The sequence below is a fragment of the Salmo salar genome, chromosome ssa01, assembly GCF_905237065.1.
Source record: "Salmo salar chromosome ssa01, Ssal_v3.1, whole genome shotgun sequence".
NCBI classification, from domain to species: domain Eukaryota; kingdom Metazoa; phylum Chordata; class Actinopteri; order Salmoniformes; family Salmonidae; genus Salmo; species Salmo salar.
Genome location: NC_059442.1, coordinates 76,712,808 through 76,733,774, shown reverse-complemented (window position 1 = coordinate 76,733,774; position 20,967 = coordinate 76,712,808). Strand labels below are relative to the sequence as shown.

At 42.9% G+C, this 20,967-nt stretch overlaps 1 protein-coding gene across 3 annotated transcripts in view; it reads right to left on the bottom strand.

Annotated features, from left to right (window-relative positions):
* Positions 1 to 1,146: 1,146 nt before the first annotated feature.
* Positions 1,147 to 20,967, bottom strand: part of crtac1b (cartilage acidic protein 1b) — a 64,952-nt gene continuing 45,131 nt past the window's right edge. The window contains exons 6-15 of one of the 3 annotated variants that reach the window (XM_045722596.1): positions 15,848 to 15,982; positions 15,574 to 15,719; positions 11,301 to 11,437; positions 9,311 to 9,393; positions 8,832 to 8,932; positions 8,537 to 8,705; positions 7,757 to 7,899; positions 4,853 to 4,895; positions 4,528 to 4,671; positions 1,147 to 1,471 (exon numbers count right to left, since the gene is read on the bottom strand). In XM_045722596.1, coding sequence (XP_045578552.1) covers positions 1,428 to 1,471; positions 4,528 to 4,671; positions 4,853 to 4,895; positions 7,757 to 7,899; positions 8,537 to 8,705; positions 8,832 to 8,932; positions 9,311 to 9,393; positions 11,301 to 11,437; positions 15,574 to 15,719; positions 15,848 to 15,982 — 1,145 coding nt within the window. In that variant the 3' untranslated portion in view covers positions 1,147 to 1,427. Of the gene's footprint in view, positions 1,472 to 2,968; positions 4,190 to 4,389; positions 4,672 to 4,852; positions 4,896 to 7,756; positions 7,900 to 8,536; positions 8,706 to 8,831; positions 8,933 to 9,310; positions 9,394 to 11,300; positions 11,438 to 15,573; positions 15,720 to 15,847; positions 15,983 to 20,967 lie in introns of those variants that run through there. The other 2 variants (XM_014214818.2, XM_045722595.1) reach the window with 2 other exon arrangements.

Genomic DNA, 20,967 nt, shown 5'->3' with positions numbered 1-20,967 from the left:
TGTCTAACTGTGAATGCTGCTGCTTTGGCTAAGTTTCTTCTGTAAAATATAAGAGAACTTCACCTGAGATGATCCTGAAACCAAATAATCCTCTCATTCCATAGATTATGATCTATTCATACCATCATTCCATAGAACACAGAACATGGGAATTGTGACAGTATCATTATGGGTCCAGCAGATATCCAGTGAGATCCCTCACTGATTCCCTTTGTTAATTGAAATTCCAGACCTCTTGTCTTATCCCATTACATTGTCTCACTAAGAAGAAATATACAATACATTTTTAGGCTATTGTTGGTGTGTTTTATCAACACACTTATCAAGAGAACATCCCTGGTCATCTCTACTGCCTCTGATCTGGCGGACTCACTAAACACAAATGCTTCATTTGTAAATTATGTCTGAGTGTTGGAGTGTGCCCCTGGCTATCCATAAATTTAAAAAATATGAAATTGTGCCACCTGGTTTGCTTAATATAAGGAATTTGAAACGATTCATACTTTTACTTTTGATACTTAAGTATATTTTTGAAATGACATGTACTTTTGATGCTTAAGTATATTTAAAACCAAATACTGTTTATTATCTATGCATAGTCACTTTACCCCTACCTACATGTACAAATTACCTCGACTAACCTGCACATTGACTCGGTACCGGTACCCCCTGTATATAGCCTTGTTATTGTTATGTCATCTTATTGTGTTACTTTTTATTTTACTTTAGTTTATTTAGCAAATATTTACTCTATTTCTTGAACGGCATTGCTGGTTAAGGGCTTGTAAGTAAGCATTTCACGGTAAGGTAAAATACCTGTTGTATTCGGCGCATGTGACAAATACAATTTGTCTTGATTTGTACCCGCAATCAGACTGAATCCCGACCTTAGTCACACAATGTCACTGTTTCCTTTTTGTACAGCTTGTGTGTTGTCTCTCATGGCTATACATTAACAGGCTAACATCGGGAACAGAGTGTCAGAACCTAACTTGAGTTTCATTAGTACTAAATATACATATCTCTGATTGACATCTGTGATTCATATTGAAAGTGTGAGTTACAGTACATGCAGGAATCTCAGGTTAGGATTTATCCTATAATGAGATGGATTTTACGTTTTTAATCACATTGCACATGGCTCTTTTATATAATAATGACACTTTTATTTGACATTGGAGACACGATAAGCAATGCAATTAACTTGAAAACAGGTTGAACATCATAATTTATACATCATCATCATCATAATTTATTTACAGTAAGGAGGCAATGCAACATTTGGTGGAAAGCCTGGTTTGAGGTACCGGGAGCATCATTTTACATCAGTGTTCTTCAGTGCTGGTCCTGCAGATCTATATGTTGTGCAGGATTTTGTTCCACCACAACGTTAACATTCCAGATTCATCTGATCAACTGAGTTTGAATCAGGAATGTATGTGCTGGGACGGAAGGAAAGTCTTGCGGAACCCTAGAAGCAGGATTGAAGAACACTGTTTGGCATTGAAGGCTTGGCTATGACTGTGTGATATGTGTTTAGAGATGTATTTGTTATGCAATATGTTTTCATGAAAAGCATCTATCGAGAATCATCCAATGCTAATGTCAAAAACATGATGAAGATCATGTCCTTTGTGTATCAAATAAAGCAGACATTACCTTTCTTCCATCATGGGAAACCCAAAGCAGGGTCCTCTGTAGCTCAGTCGGTAAAGCATGGCGCTTGTAACGCCAGGGTAGTGGGTTTGATTCCTGGGACCACCCATATGTAAAATGTATGCATGCATGACTAAGTCGCTTTGAATAAAAGCGTCTGCTAAATGGAATATATTATGTTCAGTAGGCACGAAATAAACGTTTTGGAACAGAGTGAAATATATTAATATATGGAAACGTTTTTCTATGGTGTGCCCTTTTGAACATGACCCACATACAGTGAGGAAAAAAGTATTTGATCCCCTGCTGATTTTGTACGTTTGCCCACTGACAAAGAAATGATCAGTCTATAATTTTAATGGTAGGTTTATTTGAACAGTGAGAGACAGAATAACAACAAAAAAATCCAGAAAAACGCATGTCAAAAATGTTATAAATTCATTTGCATTTTAATGAGGGAAATAAGTATTTGACCCCCTCTCAATCAGAAAGATTTCTGGCTCCCAGGTGTCTATTATACAGGTAACAAGCTGAGATTAGGAGCACACTCTTAAAGGGAGTGCTCCTAATCTCAGCTTGTTACCTGTATAAAAAGACACCTGTCCACAGAAGCAATCAATCAATCAGATTGATGGCCAAGACCAAAGAGCTCTCCAAGGATGTCAGGGACAAGATTGTAGACCTACACAAGGCTGGAATGGACTACAAGACCATCGCCAAGCAGCTTGGTGAGAAGGTGAGAACAGTTGGTGCGATTATTCGCAAATGGAAGAAACACAAAAGAACTGTCAATCTCCCTCGGCCTGGGGCTCCATGCAAGATCTCTCCTCATGGAGTTGCAATGATCATGAGAACGGTGAGGAATCAGCACAAAACTACACAGGAGGATCTTGTCAATGATCTCAAGGCAGCTGGGACCATAGACACCAAGAAAACAATTAGTAACACACTACGCCGTGAAGGACTGAAATCCTGCAGCGCCCGCAAGGTCCCCCTGCTCAAGAAAGCACATATACATGCCCGTCTGAAGTTTGCCAATGAACATCTGAATGATTCAGAGGACAACTGGGTGAAAGTGTTGTGATCAGATGAGACCAAAATGGAGCTCTTTGGCATCAACTCAACATGTTTGGATGAGGAGGAATGCTGCCTATGACCCCAAGAACACCATCCCCACCGTCAAACATGGAGGTGGAAACATTATGCTTTGGGGGTGTTTTTCTGCTAAGGGGACAGGACAACTTCACCGCATCAAAGGGACGATGGACGGGGCCATGTACCGTCAAATCTTGGGTGAGAACCTCCTTCCCTCAGCCAGGGCATTGAAAATGGGTCGTGGATGGGTATTCCAGCATGACAAAGACCCAAAACACACGGCCAAGGCAACAAAGGAGTGGCTCAAGAAGAAGCACATTAAGGTTCTGGAGTGGCCTAGCCAGTCTCCAGACCTTAATCCCATAGAAAATCTGTGGAGGGAGCTGAAGGTTTGAGTTGCCAAACGTCAGCCTCGAAACCTTAATGACTTGGAGAAGATCTGCAAATAGGAGTGGGACAAAATCCCTCCTGAGATGTGTGCAAACCTGTTGGCCAACTACAAGCAACGTCTGACTTCTGAGATTGCCAACAAGGGTTTTGCCACCAAGTAGTAAGTAATGTTTTGCAGAGGGGTCAAATACTTATTTCCCTCATTAAAATGCAAATCAATTTATAACATTTTTGACATGCGTTTTTCTGGATTTTTTTGTTGTTATTCTGTCTCTCACTGTTCAAATGAACCTACCATTAAAATTATAGACTGATCATTTCTTTGTCAGTGGGCAAACGTACAAAATCAACAGGGGATCAAATACTTTTTTCCCTTACTGTATGTATCGGTGCATTCTAGAGGGAATAGTGTGCGATATATAGACACAGACACACTGAAGTCCAGGTCTAGTCCAGCTGATGAGGTGGTGTGAAGGACTCTGCAGTTCGTTGTTAACTCCTTAACTCACAGCAGCATGCTCCCAGTGTGTGTGTGTGTGTGTAATTCTACAGTTCAGAGGGGGCTGGGAGCTAAGTGTTGACAAACAGAAGTCCATGAAAAGTCCATGAACAAGTGAAGAAAGGAGGAAGAAGTCCATGATTTGTTACGTATGAGAGGAGTGAAGAGAATAAGAAATGTTCATGGAGAGCTCGTTTTGAGAGTGAAGAGAGGGAGTGAGATCTATGATCAGTTTGTTTCAGGACAAGTGAAAAGATGGTAGATGCTTCCATGATCAGTTAATTTTCCAGAGGAATGAAGATAGAGAAGAGACTTTCATGTTCAGTTTGTTTTCGAGAGTCACTGCACACTCCCCCAGAGAGAGGGAGGAGAGCGAAGGAGGGAAGGTTCCAGAGTGAAATGGAGAGGAAGTGTGTAGCAGCTACAGTGGTCCGGTTTGCAGACGGGAGGAGAGGAGAGGCAGCAGACAGAGAGAAAGAAGCCAGAGAGAGAAGCCGGCCCATCTTCGGACCCCCGAGGAGCGTGTCCCCCCAAAGTAAGCTACCTGAGCTGCAGAGAGGCACAAAGAAGACAGAGAAAGATTAATAACAGCCATAGATTAACTCACAGTGCAAAGCCAGTGCAAACAGTAAGTCATGCAGGTACAGGGATGCTGAGAGGAGAAAAGTAGTTTGGAGAATGTTACGATCACTCGTTGGAAGGACTGTAGCCTCAAAAAAACTATTTCGCTTGGGAAGCTATATCTATTGTATATCGTAGCCCATTCTAGCCTGGTCCCAGATCTGTTAGTGCTGTGTAGCCACTTTTTATGGTCAAACATGGCATGGCATTTACAAGAGATGGCAAGACAGCACAAACATATCTAGGACCAGGGTAAGCCCACTCACCCACGCAGGCCGATCCATCATCGTTGGGTTCAAAGCCCTGGTTGCACCTCTTATTGGCACGACACTTGTGGCTGCCATAGGTGTTAGTGCATACAGGACGGTCAGTGGGGCACACAGAGGGGAACTGGGTGCACTCATCCTTATCTGGAGGGAGGGAGGAGGGAAAGAATGGGATGGGTAAAGGGGGAAGGGAGGCAAGTGGGAGGAGAGGGAGAGAGAAGGAAGGTAGTGGGAGAAGACGTTTATTGCAGGGAAAAAGAGGCAGGATAGCACATTGGCAAACAGGACAGGGATTGTTAAAGACGTATAGTGGGGCTCAACCTACCTGTGCACCGGCCATTCTCATTCATAGCAAACCCTTGGCCACACTGTAAGAAAGGGATACACCTTCAATACTGTCTCGGTGAAAACGAGAAACTGTATCATCTTATAACACAAGATCTTATGATAAGTACAGAATACAGTCACTGGACAATAATTATTAACAACGAGAGAGAGAGAGAGAGAGAGAGAGAGAGAGAGAGAGAGAGAGAAAGAGAAAGAGAGAAAGAGAGAGAAAGAGAGAAAGAGAGAGAGAGAGAGAGAGAGAGAGAGAGAGAGAGAGAGAGAGAGAGAGAGAGAGAAACTACATTATGTGCGGAGTCAAAGGACTCAGCCACTTGCTTTGAAGTCCCATTGTGTGGTTTGAGATCACCCCAATACACAACAGTGGACACAAATTTGACCCCAATAACTACCGGGGGATATACGTCAACAGCAACATTGGAAACATCCTGTGCATTATGATTAACAGCTGACTCGTACATTTCCTCAGCGTAAACAATGTACTGAGCAAATGTCAAATTGGCTTTTTACCAAATTACCGTACGACAGAACATGTATTCACCCTGCACACCCAAATGGACAAACAAATAAACCAAAACAAAGGCAAAGTTTTCTCATGCTTTGTTGATTTCAAAAAAGCTTTCGACTCAATTTGGCATGAGGGTCTGCTATACAAATTGATGGAAAGTGGTGTTGGTGGAAAAACATTCAACATTATAAAATCCATTAACACAAACAAGATTGGCTAAAAACAGACACATTTCTTCCCACAGGGCTGGGGGGTGATCCAGGGATGAAGCTTAAGCCCCACCCTCTTCAACATATACACTACCATTCAAAAGTTTGGGGTCACTTAGAAATGTCCTTGTTTTTGAAAGAAAGCACATTTTTTGTCCATTAAAATAACATCAAATTGATCAGAAATACAGTGTAGACACTGTTAATGTTGTAAATGACTATTGTAGCTGGAAACGGCAGATGTTTTATGGAATATCTACATAGGCGTACAGTGGCCCATTATCAGCAACAATCCCTCCTGTGTTCCCATGGCACGTTGTGTTAGCTAATCCAAGTTTATCATTTTAAAAGGCTAATTGATCATTAGAAAACCCTTTTGCAATTATGTTGGCACAGCTGAAAACTGTTGTCCTAATTAAAGAAGCAATAAAACTGGCATTCTTTAAACTAGTTGAGTATCTGGAGCATCAGCATTTGTGGGTTCGATTACAGGCTCAAAATGGCCAGAAACAAAGACCTTTCTTCTGAAACTCGTCAGTCTATTGTTGTTCTGAGAAATTAAATCTATTCCATGCGAGAAATTGCCAAGAAACTGATGATCTCGTACAACACTGTGTACTACTCCCTTCACAGAATAGCGCAAACTGGCTCTATTCAGAATAGAAAGAGGAGTGGGAGGCCCCGGTGCACAACTGAGCAAGAGGCCAATACATTAGTGTCTAGTTTGACAAACAGACGCCTCACAAGTCCTCATCTGGCAGCTTCATTAAATAGTATCCGCAAAACACCAGTCTCAACGTCAACAGTGAAGAGGCGACTCCGCAATGCGGACCTTCTAGGCAGAGTTCCTCTGTCCAGTGTCTGTTCTTTTGCCCATCTTAATCTTTTATTTTTATTGGCCAGTCTGAGATTTGTCTTTTTCTTTGCTACACTGCCTAGAAGGCCAGCATCCTGGAGTCGCCTCTTCAATGTTGACTTTGAAACTGGTGTTTTGCGTGTACTATTTGAGGTGGAAACTGAGCTGTACTTCCTAACCTCCTGTCAAATGTATGACCATATTATAGACACATATTTCCCTCAGATTACACAGATCCACAAAGATTTTGAAAACAAATCCTATTTTGATTAACTCCCATATCTACTGGGTGAAATACCACAGTGTGCCATCACAGCAGCGAGATTTCTGACCTGTTGCGACAAGAAAAGGGCAACCAGTGAAGAACAAACACCTCTGTAAATACAACCTATATTTATTTTTATTTATTTTACCTTTTGTACTTTAACTATTTGCACATTATTACAACACTGTATGTAGACATAATATGACATTTGTAATGTCTTTATTCTTTTGGAGCTTTTGTGAGTGTAATGTTGTCTGTTAATTTTTTTGGTTTATTTCACTTTTGTTTATTATCTATTTCACTTGCTTTGGCAATGTTAGCATATGTTTCCCGTGCCAATAAAGCCCATTCAATTGAAATTTAATTGAGAGAAGGGGGGAAACAGTGAGAGGGAGAAAGAAACAGTGAGAGAGAGAGAGAAACAGTGAGAGAGAGAGGGAGAGAGAGAGAGAGAGAGAGACTGCCCACAGAATGAGGTGGAAACTGAGCTGCACTTCCTATCCTCCTGCCAAATGTATGACCATATTAGAGACACATATTTCCCTCAGATTACACAGACCCACAAAGAATTCGAAAACAAACCTGATTTTGATTAACTCCCATATCTACTGGGTGAAATACCACAGTTTGCCATCACAGCAGCAAGTTTTGTGACCTGTTGCCACAAGAAAAGTGCAACCAGTGAAGAACAAACACCATTGTAAATACAACCCATATTTATGTTTATTTATTTTCCCTTTTGTACTTTAACCATTTGCACATCGTTACAACAATGTATATATACATGATATGACATTTGAAATGTCTTTATTCTTTTGGAGCTTCTGTGAGTGTAATGTTTATGGTTCATTTTATAGTTTATTTCACTTTTGTATATTATCTACTTTACTTGCTTTGGCAATGTTAGCATATGTTTCCCATGCCAATAAAGCCCCTTGAATTGAATTGAGAGAGAAGGGGGGGGCAGTGAGAGGGAGAATGAAACAGTGAAAAAGAGAGAGAGAGAGAGCGAGTAGGAAAGAGTGAGATAAAAAGACAGTCCTTACCTCTATCTCTATTTCAGGTGTGCCCTCCTCCTCTCTGGGATAGGGGATCTCCAGGACAGAGTTGATCTCACTTGGTTCCAGAGGCCTGGCTATTGACTTCCCATCTGGCCAGTACACCTCAACATTAGTGGCTATGTCTTTACCTGGAGAGACAGGTAAGAGAGACAGGTAACATCACCAAAACATCCTCATGATGTTCCATAACATTGTCAGAATGTTTACATAATGTTCCCGTAAAATCCCCATAATATTCCTTTAATGTTTCTATATCATGTCAACACACACACACACACACACACACACACACACACACACACACACACACACACACACACACACACACACACACACACACACACACACACCACTAGTACTAGTACTAGTCTGAACCGGCAGAAGTTAACTGTCTTGGCTGGACTATGGGGATGAGGGGCTGTAGAGGGGTTTCTATCCAGGCCTTCCAGCTGCTGCACCTGCACCTGCCTCTCCCTTTCCCTTCCACCTCCTCCCCCCTCACCTCCTCCCCTTTCTCTCTTTCTCTCCCCCGGGCCTCCAATCAGAAGGGGTATTAAGGCAATGCTTTCCACATGGATCTGTCAATGCTTTCCACACACACACACTCAGTCTGTGTGCACGCTGCATGTGTTTGTTTCCTACGTGCATGTGTGTGTGCATGAGCGTACATCTATATGTACCTGCATGTGTGTGTGCATGAGCGTACATCTGTATTTACCTGCATGTGTGTGTGCATGAGCGTACATCTGTATGTGTCAGACCTACCAAGCCCAAAGTGTGCTACAGGCTCCATCTCACAGAGGTATCCGGAGCCCCCGTCGATGATGCGTGTGTGTGGACCACTTCTCTTGGTGTAGACCACTACCTTAGCCCCCCGGGCATACGCCCCGTACTGGGTACGAGGGATAACACGCAGCCACGAGTTAGTGGACCCCTGAGAGAAAGAGAAGGGGGGGGAGCAGATTAAAGGAGATGTGTGTGGGATACAACATCTTGAATTACAATATGGCGAGAGAACACACAACGAGAACACGCGGTCAGAACACACACACAGTGGTACCTGGTTGACTCTGTAGATAGAGAGAGGCTGTGCAGCACTCTCTCCATGAGATACCAGCAGGTCCAGACGTCCGTCTCCATCAAAGTCTGTTACTGCCGCCCCTGATAGACGACAACACATACACACATGCAAACACTTAGAACACACGCATCGAACTAACAACAGACACAGGTCACTGAGAGGACACGAACATACAACACAATAAGAATAATAAGAGAACACACATTGAGAAAAGAGGCTGATAAGGAGCTAGGATCAGAGTTGCCAGAGCTGATTAGTCAAGTTTACAATCTCAAACCACAGATATCTAGCACCATCCCTTGGAGGAAGTAGGAATTACACTATTTAATCGATGTGTGTTACACATTTACAGTGTAGAATAGGTTAATGATAAACAGTTCATCACAGTGTAAGCCTAATAGGTATTTCTACCCCCCATACACATACACCTGTGCACTCCCCTGACCCCCAACCCTCACCTGTTCCTCGTCCTTCTGGCTCGGCTGCCTCCCCCACATTCAGCTCCTCAATCTGGGGGTCCCCATGTTCTCTCCTAGTTACCCTGCCATAGCAACCAGATATCTGTTAAACCCCCCATAATAACCCAGGCCCAGCTACCATCACTCAGGGTGCATTCTGTTGTTCCCCATGTAGGACTCGAACTCACAACATTCTGCACAGCAACAAATGCCCCTCAAAGCCAACCACCTTAGTCAAAAAAGCAAGAGAATAGTCCATGGATCAACTTGATTCAGCCTTGGGCCAATTTGTTCTTGAGTGCATAGTCGGGTGTCACGTCCTGGCCAGTATAAGGGTTAATTGTTATTGTAGTTTGGTCAGGACGTGGCAGAGGGTATTTGGTTTATGTGGTTCGGGGTGGTGTTTTTTCTAAAAGGGCATTTGATTTAAGTATTCCGGGGTTTTTGGTCACTGTCCCTTGTTTACGTATTTCTATGTTGATCTAGCTGGTTGTATGTCTATGTTTGGTTAATTGGGGTGGACTTCCAATTGAAGGCAGCTGTGTGGTGTTGCCTTTGATTGGAAGTCCTATATTAGTTGGGTGTGTTTGTCTGTGTATTGGTGGGAGATTGTTTCTTGTTTAGCGTGTGTGAGCCTAACAGGACTGTCTAGTAATCGTGAGTTCGTTTTGTTATTTTGTATGTTCATTTTTTGAGTTTATTAAATGTTCAAAATTAACTATCTCAACTCTGCTGCATATTGGTCCTCTTTTTCCGACGATGATTTCGCTATATCGTCTGACGACGAAGAAATCCCTGACAGAATCTCCCACCACCAAACCAGGACCAAGCAGCAGAGGAAGGAGCAGTGGGATTTTGAATTGGACAAAAGGGAGAAATGGACATGGGAGCAAGTTATGGCCGGAGAGGGCCCATGGAGAATGGCTGGTAAGGACCGGGAACGTTTCCGAGGATCACGACTGGCGTTGAAGCACGAGAGGCACCCCCAATACATTTTTTTTTGGGGGGGGGGGGCAAATAAAACCACATGCGGGCCAAATTTGGCAGGCGGGCCGCCAGTTGGAGAACCCTGGACTAACCTGTCACTCTCTGAATGACAGTTGCCTTTTAGATCTCAGTGATGTCACTGATTTACTCCAGCCAACACACTTTGGACGAGTTTCATATCCACTACACATTCGTAATGTTGGATGTTATGAAGCACAGCAGCTATTTTGTCCTGATTATCCTGGCATGGATAAGTTCAATCATTTACACATCCGGTACTAATCACTGTCATTTCCCTCGTAACATCTCATAGTTTGGACAGCGCCTCACCTAACAAAATGTTCCATATTGAGATTGGGTCACAAATGTGTTTTTCTATCAACTTTATTCAACTTCAGAACATTGTCAACTTCGAACATAATGCAGAGGTTTTCAGCGCACTCAAACCCAGTACAACGTTGATTGATTCAATCAATTAGCTTCAATGAGGACAATAGTTCAAGCTGGGTATTTCATTGCCAGACAATACATAACCGTTAATTTGGTGGATTCTGTTTCATGATTGAAACTTCAACTCAGGTTTTAATATGGTACAAGTGGAGCCTCGGGCTTTGGATGTTGGATCGATCACCATTTCAAACCACAGATATCCTGCATAGCTACAAAGGAGACACACACATGAGCACACAAACACACACACACAACACACACACACACACACACCACCACCAATAGTCACACGTCTGGGAATATTCAGTCATTATGACTACTTCCTGACTACAGAAATGCTTTAAGTCCAAAATAACTGAGGAATTAGAGATCTGACATTAACAAATGTTAGCTAAGATTTGAGGCTCAAATTTACATGGAAATTAAATTAGTTTAATTGCTTTTTGGAACTGATGATTAAACTGATATATTTCATGTGTGTGAGTGTGTATGTGTGTGCACGTCTCCGTGCATGTGTCTGTGTGTGTGTGTGTGTGTGTGTGTGTGTGTGTACCTGAACAGTCTGTTAGATGACGACCCTCTGTAAGCAATGTTATTAAAGAACACCTCTAGTTCGTTGTCGTTGTCGAAGTCTGCAGCGATGACCGTACGCACCGGAGACGGCATGGAGAACTTCTGAGACGCTATGTCCTGGGGGAGGGAGATAATATGTTAACACACAGACACACACACACACACAGGAACACACACACGAACGCACATATGCATGCGTTTACATGCAAGCACACACACCTACACACACACACACCTACACACGCACACACACACACACACACACACACACACACACACACACACACACACACACACACACACACACACACACACACACACACACACCAGGAGACCAATGTAACATTATGGGGATACTCACTATGTACACTCACTCCAGGTAGCTAACATTACACTATGGCGACCTCATGGGGTTTAGGCAATGTTTCGTGTTGATATTACATACACACTGGGGGATATTCCTGTTCATAATATTGTATTTCTGTAAATGTACTATCTGTCGAGCGGGAAAACTCTCAACCAAACCTAAATAGTGGGTCACTCGGTCCTGTCTGCAAGCATTTTTAATTAGTTTTCTTAAAAGGGTAATAAATGTGCAATTGTGGTCAAATGTAATGAAATGTGACTGCTGGACTCACTGTGAGTATGGATAAGCAAAGTGAGTCATGTGTAGTTGGTCTGCTGAGTAAGCTGGTGTAATGCTGGGCTGTAACAAAAACCAGCACATCCTATCCAGGACCAGGCATAGTGTCAACCGTTGTAGTATTTGGGAGGCTCAAGCCCAAACTATTGTACTGTTCTACAACACTAGGGGGAAGGGAGTCTTCATTTGTTGGTTAGCTGAGTCAGGTGATTTAGTACTGGGCTCGTGGAGTGGAGGCTGTTATAGCAGCAAAGGGGGGACCAAATCCATATTGATGCCCATGATTTGAAATGAGATGTTCGACGAGCAGGTGTCCACATACTTTTGGTCTTGTAGTGTATATGTTCCTCTCCTCTTCCTCCTCTCTCTCTCACCTCTATCTCCTCCCTCTCTCCTCTCCTTACAGTGTTTACTCCCTGTGTTAATTATATGGATCATAAAGCCTAAGGGGAGGGCGGAGAGGAGGAAAGCGGGGAGGGAGGGGAGTGACCTTCTACTGTTTAGGTGAAGGAGAGGGGATAGCCAAGTGAGGGCATGAAGGAGGGAGGTGAGGGGAGGAAGAGCGAGGAGAGAGAAAGAGGGAGAGAAGGAAAGGGAACGAGGGAAGAGAAGAAAGGGGCAGAAAGTGATCTTCTGTTGTTTAGGTGAATGAGAGGATGGAAAGGCCCCCAAAAAAAGGGAGAGGGGAGAGAGAGAAGTTGACAAGAGAAGAGAGGGAAGGGAAATACAGAAAGGGTGAGATAGGGAAGGGGAGATGAAGAGAGGGGCAAAGGAGATGGGGTGAGGTGCTCTATACTGGGAAGTAGTAGCCTGGCTGATGCGGCCCACGTGACTCACAGTGCAGGGAGAGTTGTGACACACTGGTCTAGAAAGGAGGCCTTGATTGGTTCTCTCAAATGTTTTTTTTTCCTCTGGGGTTGAGACCTCAACTTGTTTGGATTTGAAAATCCAACCGTTGTAATGGAAGGGGCGACGCTCAGGGCTATGCACAATAAGTGGGTATTTGAGCGAAATAGAAAGAGGAGAGACAACCAGTAAAAAGTACAGCCCCCTTCATTATCAACGCATTATGCCGACAACATCAATGAGCCATCCCAGACTGAAGCCAGCAGGACTTGGAGAGTTAGTTGTTAGCCAGACTAGGGAAGAGGACCAACTACTTAGTCAAATCTCAGATTTGTTCAATTCAAATCAACATGATAGTGATTTTCACTGAATCCCTGCTGACATATTTCATATCAAGATGCCCCATTAGCTCACATCATGTCTTCTGAGATTTATGCTTAGTTACGGTTGGTGGGGCTGGGAGACTGCTAAGATGAGTGTCTGTGCCTGTGTTTTTGCGTGCATGTGTGAGTGTGCAAGTGTGTGTCTGTGTGTGTCTGTGTGTGTGTGTGTGGTCGCTGCAGCCATAGAGTTAAAACAGCCCTAATCGGCACTTTCCCCTATTCCCCCTGTCCATCCACTGTCCAGCCAAGCTGCTGCTTCAGCTCCTTTTATTCAGTAGATTACTGGAGTGACAAAACACCTTAATTACCAATGCCAAAGGTCAACCCAGATACTGTGTGTGAGAGAGAGTTTTGAGGTTGTGACAGCAACTATGTGAGCTAATTCTGGTATTATAGTCATTATGTCCTGGGATTTCCTATGGTCTTCGTTTGTGGAAGTCTCAGCTTTTCATATATGTATATATATTTATAGTTTGTAGCTCAAACCATTCTGACTCTACAGACATTATTGTAAACAAATACCTGGGATCCACCCTTGTCTCACAAACCCCGCTCTAGTTCAGCCCCTGTTAACCACACAGACTCATTGTTGGTATCTACGGATGAAATAGACAAATCCAATGGTACAACCCAGAAGTCTGTAGGTCAAACACACAATGTTTAAAAAGGGGTTAAAAGTCCTACTGCACAAAAATATGAAAGCAACATGGTAAGTGTTGGTCCCATGTTTCATGAGCTAAAATAAAAAATGTTGTGCACAAATTTGTTTAAATCCTGGTTAAGGAACGTTTCTCTTTGGCCAAGATAGTCCATCCACCTGACAGGTGTGGCATATTGTAACGAGTGCGCTGAGAGTTGGAAAGCAAACTCAGAGAGTGAGTGTTTTAATAAATAAAAGAAACAATGAACACGAAACAAACAACGCACCGACAAGAAAACAGAGTCAATAACACCTGAGGAAAGAACCAAGGGGAGAGACAGATATAGAGAAGATAATCAAGGAGGTGATGGAGTCCAGGTGAGTGTCATGAGGTGCAGGTGCGCAAGACGATGGTGACAGGGGTGCGGGATAATCAGCAGCCTGATGACCTAGAGGCCAGAGAGGGAGTATACGTGACACATATCAAGAAGCTGATTAAACAGCATGATCATTACACAGGTGCACCTTGTGCTGGGACAATACACGGCCACTCTAAAATGTGCAGTTTCGTCACAACACAATGCCACAGATGTCTCAAGTTTTGAAGGAGCGTGCAGTTGGCATGCTGACTTCAGGAATGTCTACCAGAGCTGTTCCCAGGGAATTGAATGTTCATTTCTCTACCATAAGCCGCATCCAACAACATTTTAGAGAATTTGGCAGTACGTCCAACCGGCCTCACAACCGCAGACTACGTGTAACCACGCCAGCCCAGGCACTCCACATCCAGCTTATTCACCTGTGGGATCCCCTTAGACCAGCCACCCGGAGAGATGATGAAACTGAGGAGTATTTCTGTATGTAATAAAGCCCTTTTGTGGGGAAAAACTCTGATTGGCTGGGCCTGGCTCCCCTGTGGGTGGCCCTGGCTCCCAAGTGGGTGGGCCTATGCCCTCCCAGGCCCACCAATGGCTTCTCACCTGCCCAGTCATGTGAAATCCATAGATTAGGGCCTAATTTATTTATTTCAATTGACTGATTTCCTTATATGAACTGTAACTCAGTAAAATTGTTGCTTGTTGCGTTTATATTTTTGATCAGTATAAATCACGCCGGTGTGATAGTGGGACTCATTGGATTAACAGAAACATCAGCCCAGCCAAAGTTTATGGGGTTTGTGGTGTAAGGCCTCACTGGGACAGCTTAATCCCTGACAACACACACACAAAACACACACACGCATACACTGGAAACTAATTGAATTAGCTATTTTACTTTTAACTACAGTTAGAAGTAATTGATAAATCATCAGCCGAAAGTATTTAAGACCATAAAAATACATTGATAATAATGGGATTCAGGATCTAAAAAGCTGGGCTTTGTTCAAGCCTAGAAGGAAAGTAGCCATTGATTATTTTCAGAGGAGACAGAGCAGCAGCAGCAGCGTGTGCGTGCGTGCGTGTGTGTCAGAGGAAGGATCTGCTGTACCCTCTACAATCATTAAGCACAGTAGCTGAAGGTTAGCTAAGATCAATGTACTGCTCAATAGAACAAACGGTAGGATGCTAGTTGATTACTGTGCTTGAACCTTTGTTACTGTACCTTGAAGCTGTGTGTGAGCCTACTTTCTGTAACTTGAACCTGTGCTGAAGTTGTGTTTGTACCTGTCTATCAAACCTTGAACCTGTGCTTGAACCACAGTACCATATGTGGAATCTGTTTTTAAACCTGTGTTCCATACCTTGAACCTGTGCTTGCGGTTGTTGCCCAGCTGTAGGTAGAGTCGATGTGGCCCGTTCCAGTTTCCGTAGACAATGTCCATCTTTCCGTCTCTGTTGAAGTCAGCTAAAGTCACCCCTCTACCGTGCTGCATGGGGTCTTCCACACCTGGTACACAGAGGAGGGAACTCCCATTTTAACTTTTAAAATGAAAAACACCACAGTAATACATGGTGTGGCAATCAAAATACATAGATAAACCTGTTCAATTAGCTGTCTCTCCATCTTTCTCTCACCTGCCTGCTGAGCCACGTCAGTGAAGGTTCCGTCTCCATTGTTTACAAACAGGAAGTTAGGTCCGTACTCGTTATCACAAAACACATCAGACAAGTACTGGCTAACAATGGGACCTACAACCACACCACGGCCACCTGGAGAGAGAGACAGAACACAGCTCACAATCTGACTCTGATGTCACACCCCGAGAGAGAGTGAGACAGAGAGAGAGAGAGAAAGAAAGAAAGAACACATCTCACAATCTGACTCTCACACCTCAAGAGAGAAAGAGATTAAAAATTGGTTTTATTGATTTTTAAAAGTAGATGGAACATAATGGACAGTAACAACATAAATACAGCAACAAGTTACATTGATACTATCCTATGCAATAGCTGTTAAACAATATATGACTTCCACTTCAAAAGAAAGAGTTGGAGGGCCAGAAGGCTATGGCGTCTACTTGGGTGTTACAAAGAGTAGGGATCTGGGGCAATTTCCTTATTCCATATATTTGAGAAAGTCTCAAATATAGAGGACCAGGATGGAACTAGTGCTGTGCATGACCAGTATGTGTGATACAGCGTGGCGGGTGCCTGATGGCATCTAGAGCAGGTTGGGTCTATTTCTGGAAACAATCTGGCAAGTCTACTCCTGCAAAAGTGTAGGTGATGAAATACTTGAAACTGTAATAACCCATGTCTAATGCCAATAGAGGATGAGTGTATCCTGTCAATTGCAGAATGCCAGGTCATATCGGAAATCAAACTCTTCCTCCCATGAACGCTTTACATGGTCAAGAGTGGGGCATGCAATATTCTGAATATTGTCATATAGCTTAGAGTAACGATGTGCACTGAGAGTTGGGAAGCAAGTTCAGGGAGTGAGTGTTTTAATAAATAAATGAAACAAACACGTAACACAAACAACGCACAGCCATGACCCAGGAACAGAAACAATAACGCCTGGGGAAGGAACCAAAGGGAGTGCCATATACAGTATAGGGAACACTCACTCCCTGAACTTGCTTCCCAACTCTCATCCTACCTCATTTGCACATGCTGTATATAGATTTTTCTACTGTATTATTGATTGTATGTTTGTTTATTCCATGTGTAACTCTGTGTTGTTGTATGTGTCAAACTGCTTTGCTTTATCTTGGCCAGGTCGCAGTTGCAAATGAGAACTTGTTCTCAACTAGCCTACCTTGTTAAATAAAGGTGAAATATAAAAATAAAAAGGTAATCAGGGAAGTGATGGAGTCCAGGTGAGTCTGATGACGCGCAGGTGTGCGTAACGATGGTGACAGGTGTGCGTCATAACGAGCAGGCTGGTGACCTAGAGACCGGAGAGGGAGCACACGTGACACTTCGAAATGTTTCCCTTTACATAGGGATCCAGGTTCAGACATTCATTGAGCCAGCTGGTGGGTGGGAGAGATGGGAATGAGGGGAAAATCTTTCTTGTAAAGTTACGAATCTGCAGGTACCTGAAAAAGTGTGTCTGAGGTATACTGTGCTCTAACTAGATGTTCAAAGGAGGTAAATATACGCTCATGGAAAAGGTATTTACACTCTTCAATCCTTTCTGAAACCATAGCTGGAAGGCTGTGTCTATGAGGGAAGGTTTGAAGAGTGGGTTGGAAATAAAAGGCATGGATGAGATAGCTTGTCTATGTCCAAAGTGGATCGTAAACTGAGACCATATCCTGAGTGAACTTTTCACAGTAGGGTTGTTTGAGTGGTATTGAATGCTCAATGGTAGGGGTGCACAGAATAAGGAGACTGGGGATGATGTTTGACATGAGTGCTTTTCCATAAGGGACCACACCGGTTCTTCCCCCTCTAAAAATGTAGAGACCCAAAAGATTATCTTGTGAATTTTAGCAGCCTAATAGTAATGGAGGCAATTGGGTTGGGCAAGACCCTCCTCTCGTTTCTGTCTCTCCAAAAACACTTTACGCAACCATGGGATCTTTTTATTCCAAATGAAAGTAGATGTCTATCCAGTTTAAAATATATATATTTTGCAATAAAGACAGGAATAGTCTGAAATAGATACAGGAATCTTGGCATGACGACCATCTTGACCAAGTTGACTCAGCGAATGATATGGGGAGCGATTGAGGTCTTGCTTAGCCTTCTCCAAGGCTGGCTTGAAATTAAATTTGAACAGGTCTTTCAAGTTCAGAGTCACACAGAACCCTAAACATGTAAAGGTATTGAGTGCTACCGTGAAAGGAAATTAATCCAAAGATAGATCTATTGCTTGCTTATTGAGCAGAAAGAGTAAGCTTTTTGTGAAATTGATTTTGTAACCTGAAACATTGCCAAATCTGGAGATGATATCAATAGTGATTGGGATAAACGTGATGGGGTCTGAGATATACAGTAGGAGGTCGTCAGCATACAGAGACAGTTTGTGGACCTGCCCTCCTCAACTGTCATCCCTGCGCCACCTCTCAGGGAGATGTCTAGGGGTTCGAAGGTTATATCAAACAGCAGAGGACTCCTGCGGACAGCCCTGACAATTTCCTCTATGCAGGGAGAAATATTGTGAGGGTGCTGTTAGTATGAACAGATGCTTGAGGAGCTGAATATAGGGCCTTTATCCACAAGACAAAAGTAGGTAACCATCCCCGCTTTTCATTGATTTTATTGACTGGTCAATCTCTGCTACAGAGAGGGGCTTCTCAAGATCAGATGTATTGTTTGTGCTGGCTCTAACCAGAAAAGAAAGAGGAGTGGGAGGCCCTGGTGCACAACTGAGCAAGAGGCCAAGTACATTAGTGTCTAGTTTGAGAAACAGATGCCTCACAAGTCCTCAACTGGCAGCTTCATTAAATAGTACCTGCAAAACACCAGTCTCAACGTCAACAGTGGAGAGGCAACTCCGGGATGCTGGCCTTCTAGGCAGTGTTCCTCTATCCAGAGTCTGTGTTCTTTTGCCCATCTTAATCTTTTCTTTTTATTGGTCAGTTTGAGATATGGCTTTTTCTTTGCAACTCTGCCTAGAAGGCCAGCATCCCGGAGTCACCTCTTCACTGTTGATGTTGAGACTGGTGTTTTGCAGGTACTATTTTGCAGACAATATTTTAATCAACATTTTAAAGAATACACTGGGAATTTAACACTTTTCCTAGGGTAGACAATGGCAGTAATTATTAGTGGCATGTACTCATGTATGCCAAGGGAACCCAGCCTTCCCCCCAAAATTTACCAAGAAAAAATAAAAAATTATGTCTTTCGCCTCCGTGTTTCATAATTTTCCTTCAGTTCGCAAGAGCCTGAATGTATCTCACCGGAAAAAGCATGTTATTGCATCCAACTTTTGACATTCATTGTGTTATCTTGTTTCTATATCTGCATAGCTTCATTCATGTATATGCATTTTGCATATATGGCTATTGATGTTTAATAATTGTATATTCATGTTGCAATTTATTAATATTAAAGCAGTTAATAACTGAAATACGCATTCATGTACTATCATTATTGCTTGTTATTATTTGCTATTTCTCAGTTTCCATGCAGAAAAACAAACATACTACATTTGCCACAGGCTGGCCAATCCAAACCAAAGCCAATTTAGACAAGGATCACAGACTAATGCCAACTGACCTGTCAATCATATCATCTAACGTAATTGTACTGTGACTCAAGCCATCTGAACAACCTTCCATGTACCATCATCTGAATATAAAAACTCAGGTCAGAGACATTAGCATAATGGATGACTGGTGGATCACATTGAGCCCTGAGCTGAAGTCTTGTACAAGTTTTGTATTAGTGCTACTTCTAACATTAGCAGTATTTTATTTCTATTCATGTCAAATATAATACCATATGTCCCTTGATTTTGAAGAATATGAATATGATAAATAACTTACAGATCTTTGAACTGTCTTACTTTATCAATGTAAAAATGTTAAAGACCTGTTAATGGTTTGTCATTTGATAATTTGCAAAGAAAAAAGTTTAAGCATTTGAAGCTTCAAAATCATGTCTTTAAAAAGCACTTTTGTACTCGTTAATTATTATCCTGGACAAACGTATTTTCACAAAACTATATTTTCTCATATCCTTTGTTAATAATACAGTACATTTGACCTTTTGGAATTATCTATGAGGAGTTTATCAGCACACCATATAGGAGCAGGGAAAATACAAAAAGAAGAGGGACGCCCATTTACAGTATTTGGAATCTCCAGAAGAAAGTATCTAATTCTGCTTGAAACAGGACTCGAAACACCATAATAGTGTTTTCAACCTTTTCCGGGTTACTACTCGCAGTCTCTGGCAAGGTGTTTCACAACTTTTGGCTATGTGGTGTTACGACACACCATGTCCTGTTTCAGAACACCTTAGGATGAATGTTTCAGTCAGTGGCGACCCCTCATTCAGGGCAGAGACCCACCTGTTTTGAGCCCCACCTGTTTAGCTAAAAAATAAATAAAACCAAAAAGAAATGTTGTTGCCTGTTTTGCATGTTATTTTGGCAAACAATGTAAATATATATATTTAGTTAATACAATCATGGTCTCTTTTATTGCTTTCTTGAGGAAGGCAGCTCCAAAATGCAGATGTTTCAGCCAAGCTCAGGCTTTCTGTGGTGGAGGGGCAGCCAGCGGAATATACAGAGTGTAGGGGTTGGTAATCTTATCTAGTTGCGCTGTGATTGGCTCAGTGTTCTGTCACTTATGGGTACACTACATCACAGCAAAATCTACAGGGAGAGATAGAAAGTTCAAGCCCTGGCCTCCCGAGTGGCGCAGTGGTTTAAGGCACTGCATCGCAGTGCTAGCTGTGCCACTAGAGATCTTGTTCGAGTCCAGGCTCTGTTGCAGCCGGCTGCGACCGGGAAACCCATGGGGCGGCGCACAATTGGCCCAGCATCATCCAGGTTAAGGGAGGGTTTGGTCGGCAGGGGTGTTCTTGTCCCATCACACTAAAGCAACTCCTGTGATGGGCCACGCACATTGCATGCTGACACGGTCGCCAGGTGTACGGTGTTTCCTCTGACACATTGGTGCGGCTGGCTTCTGGGTTAAGCAGGCATTGTGTCAAGAAGCAGTGCGGCTTGCCTGGGTTGTGTTTTGGAGGACGCATGGCTCTCGACCTTCGCCTCTCCCGAGTCCGTA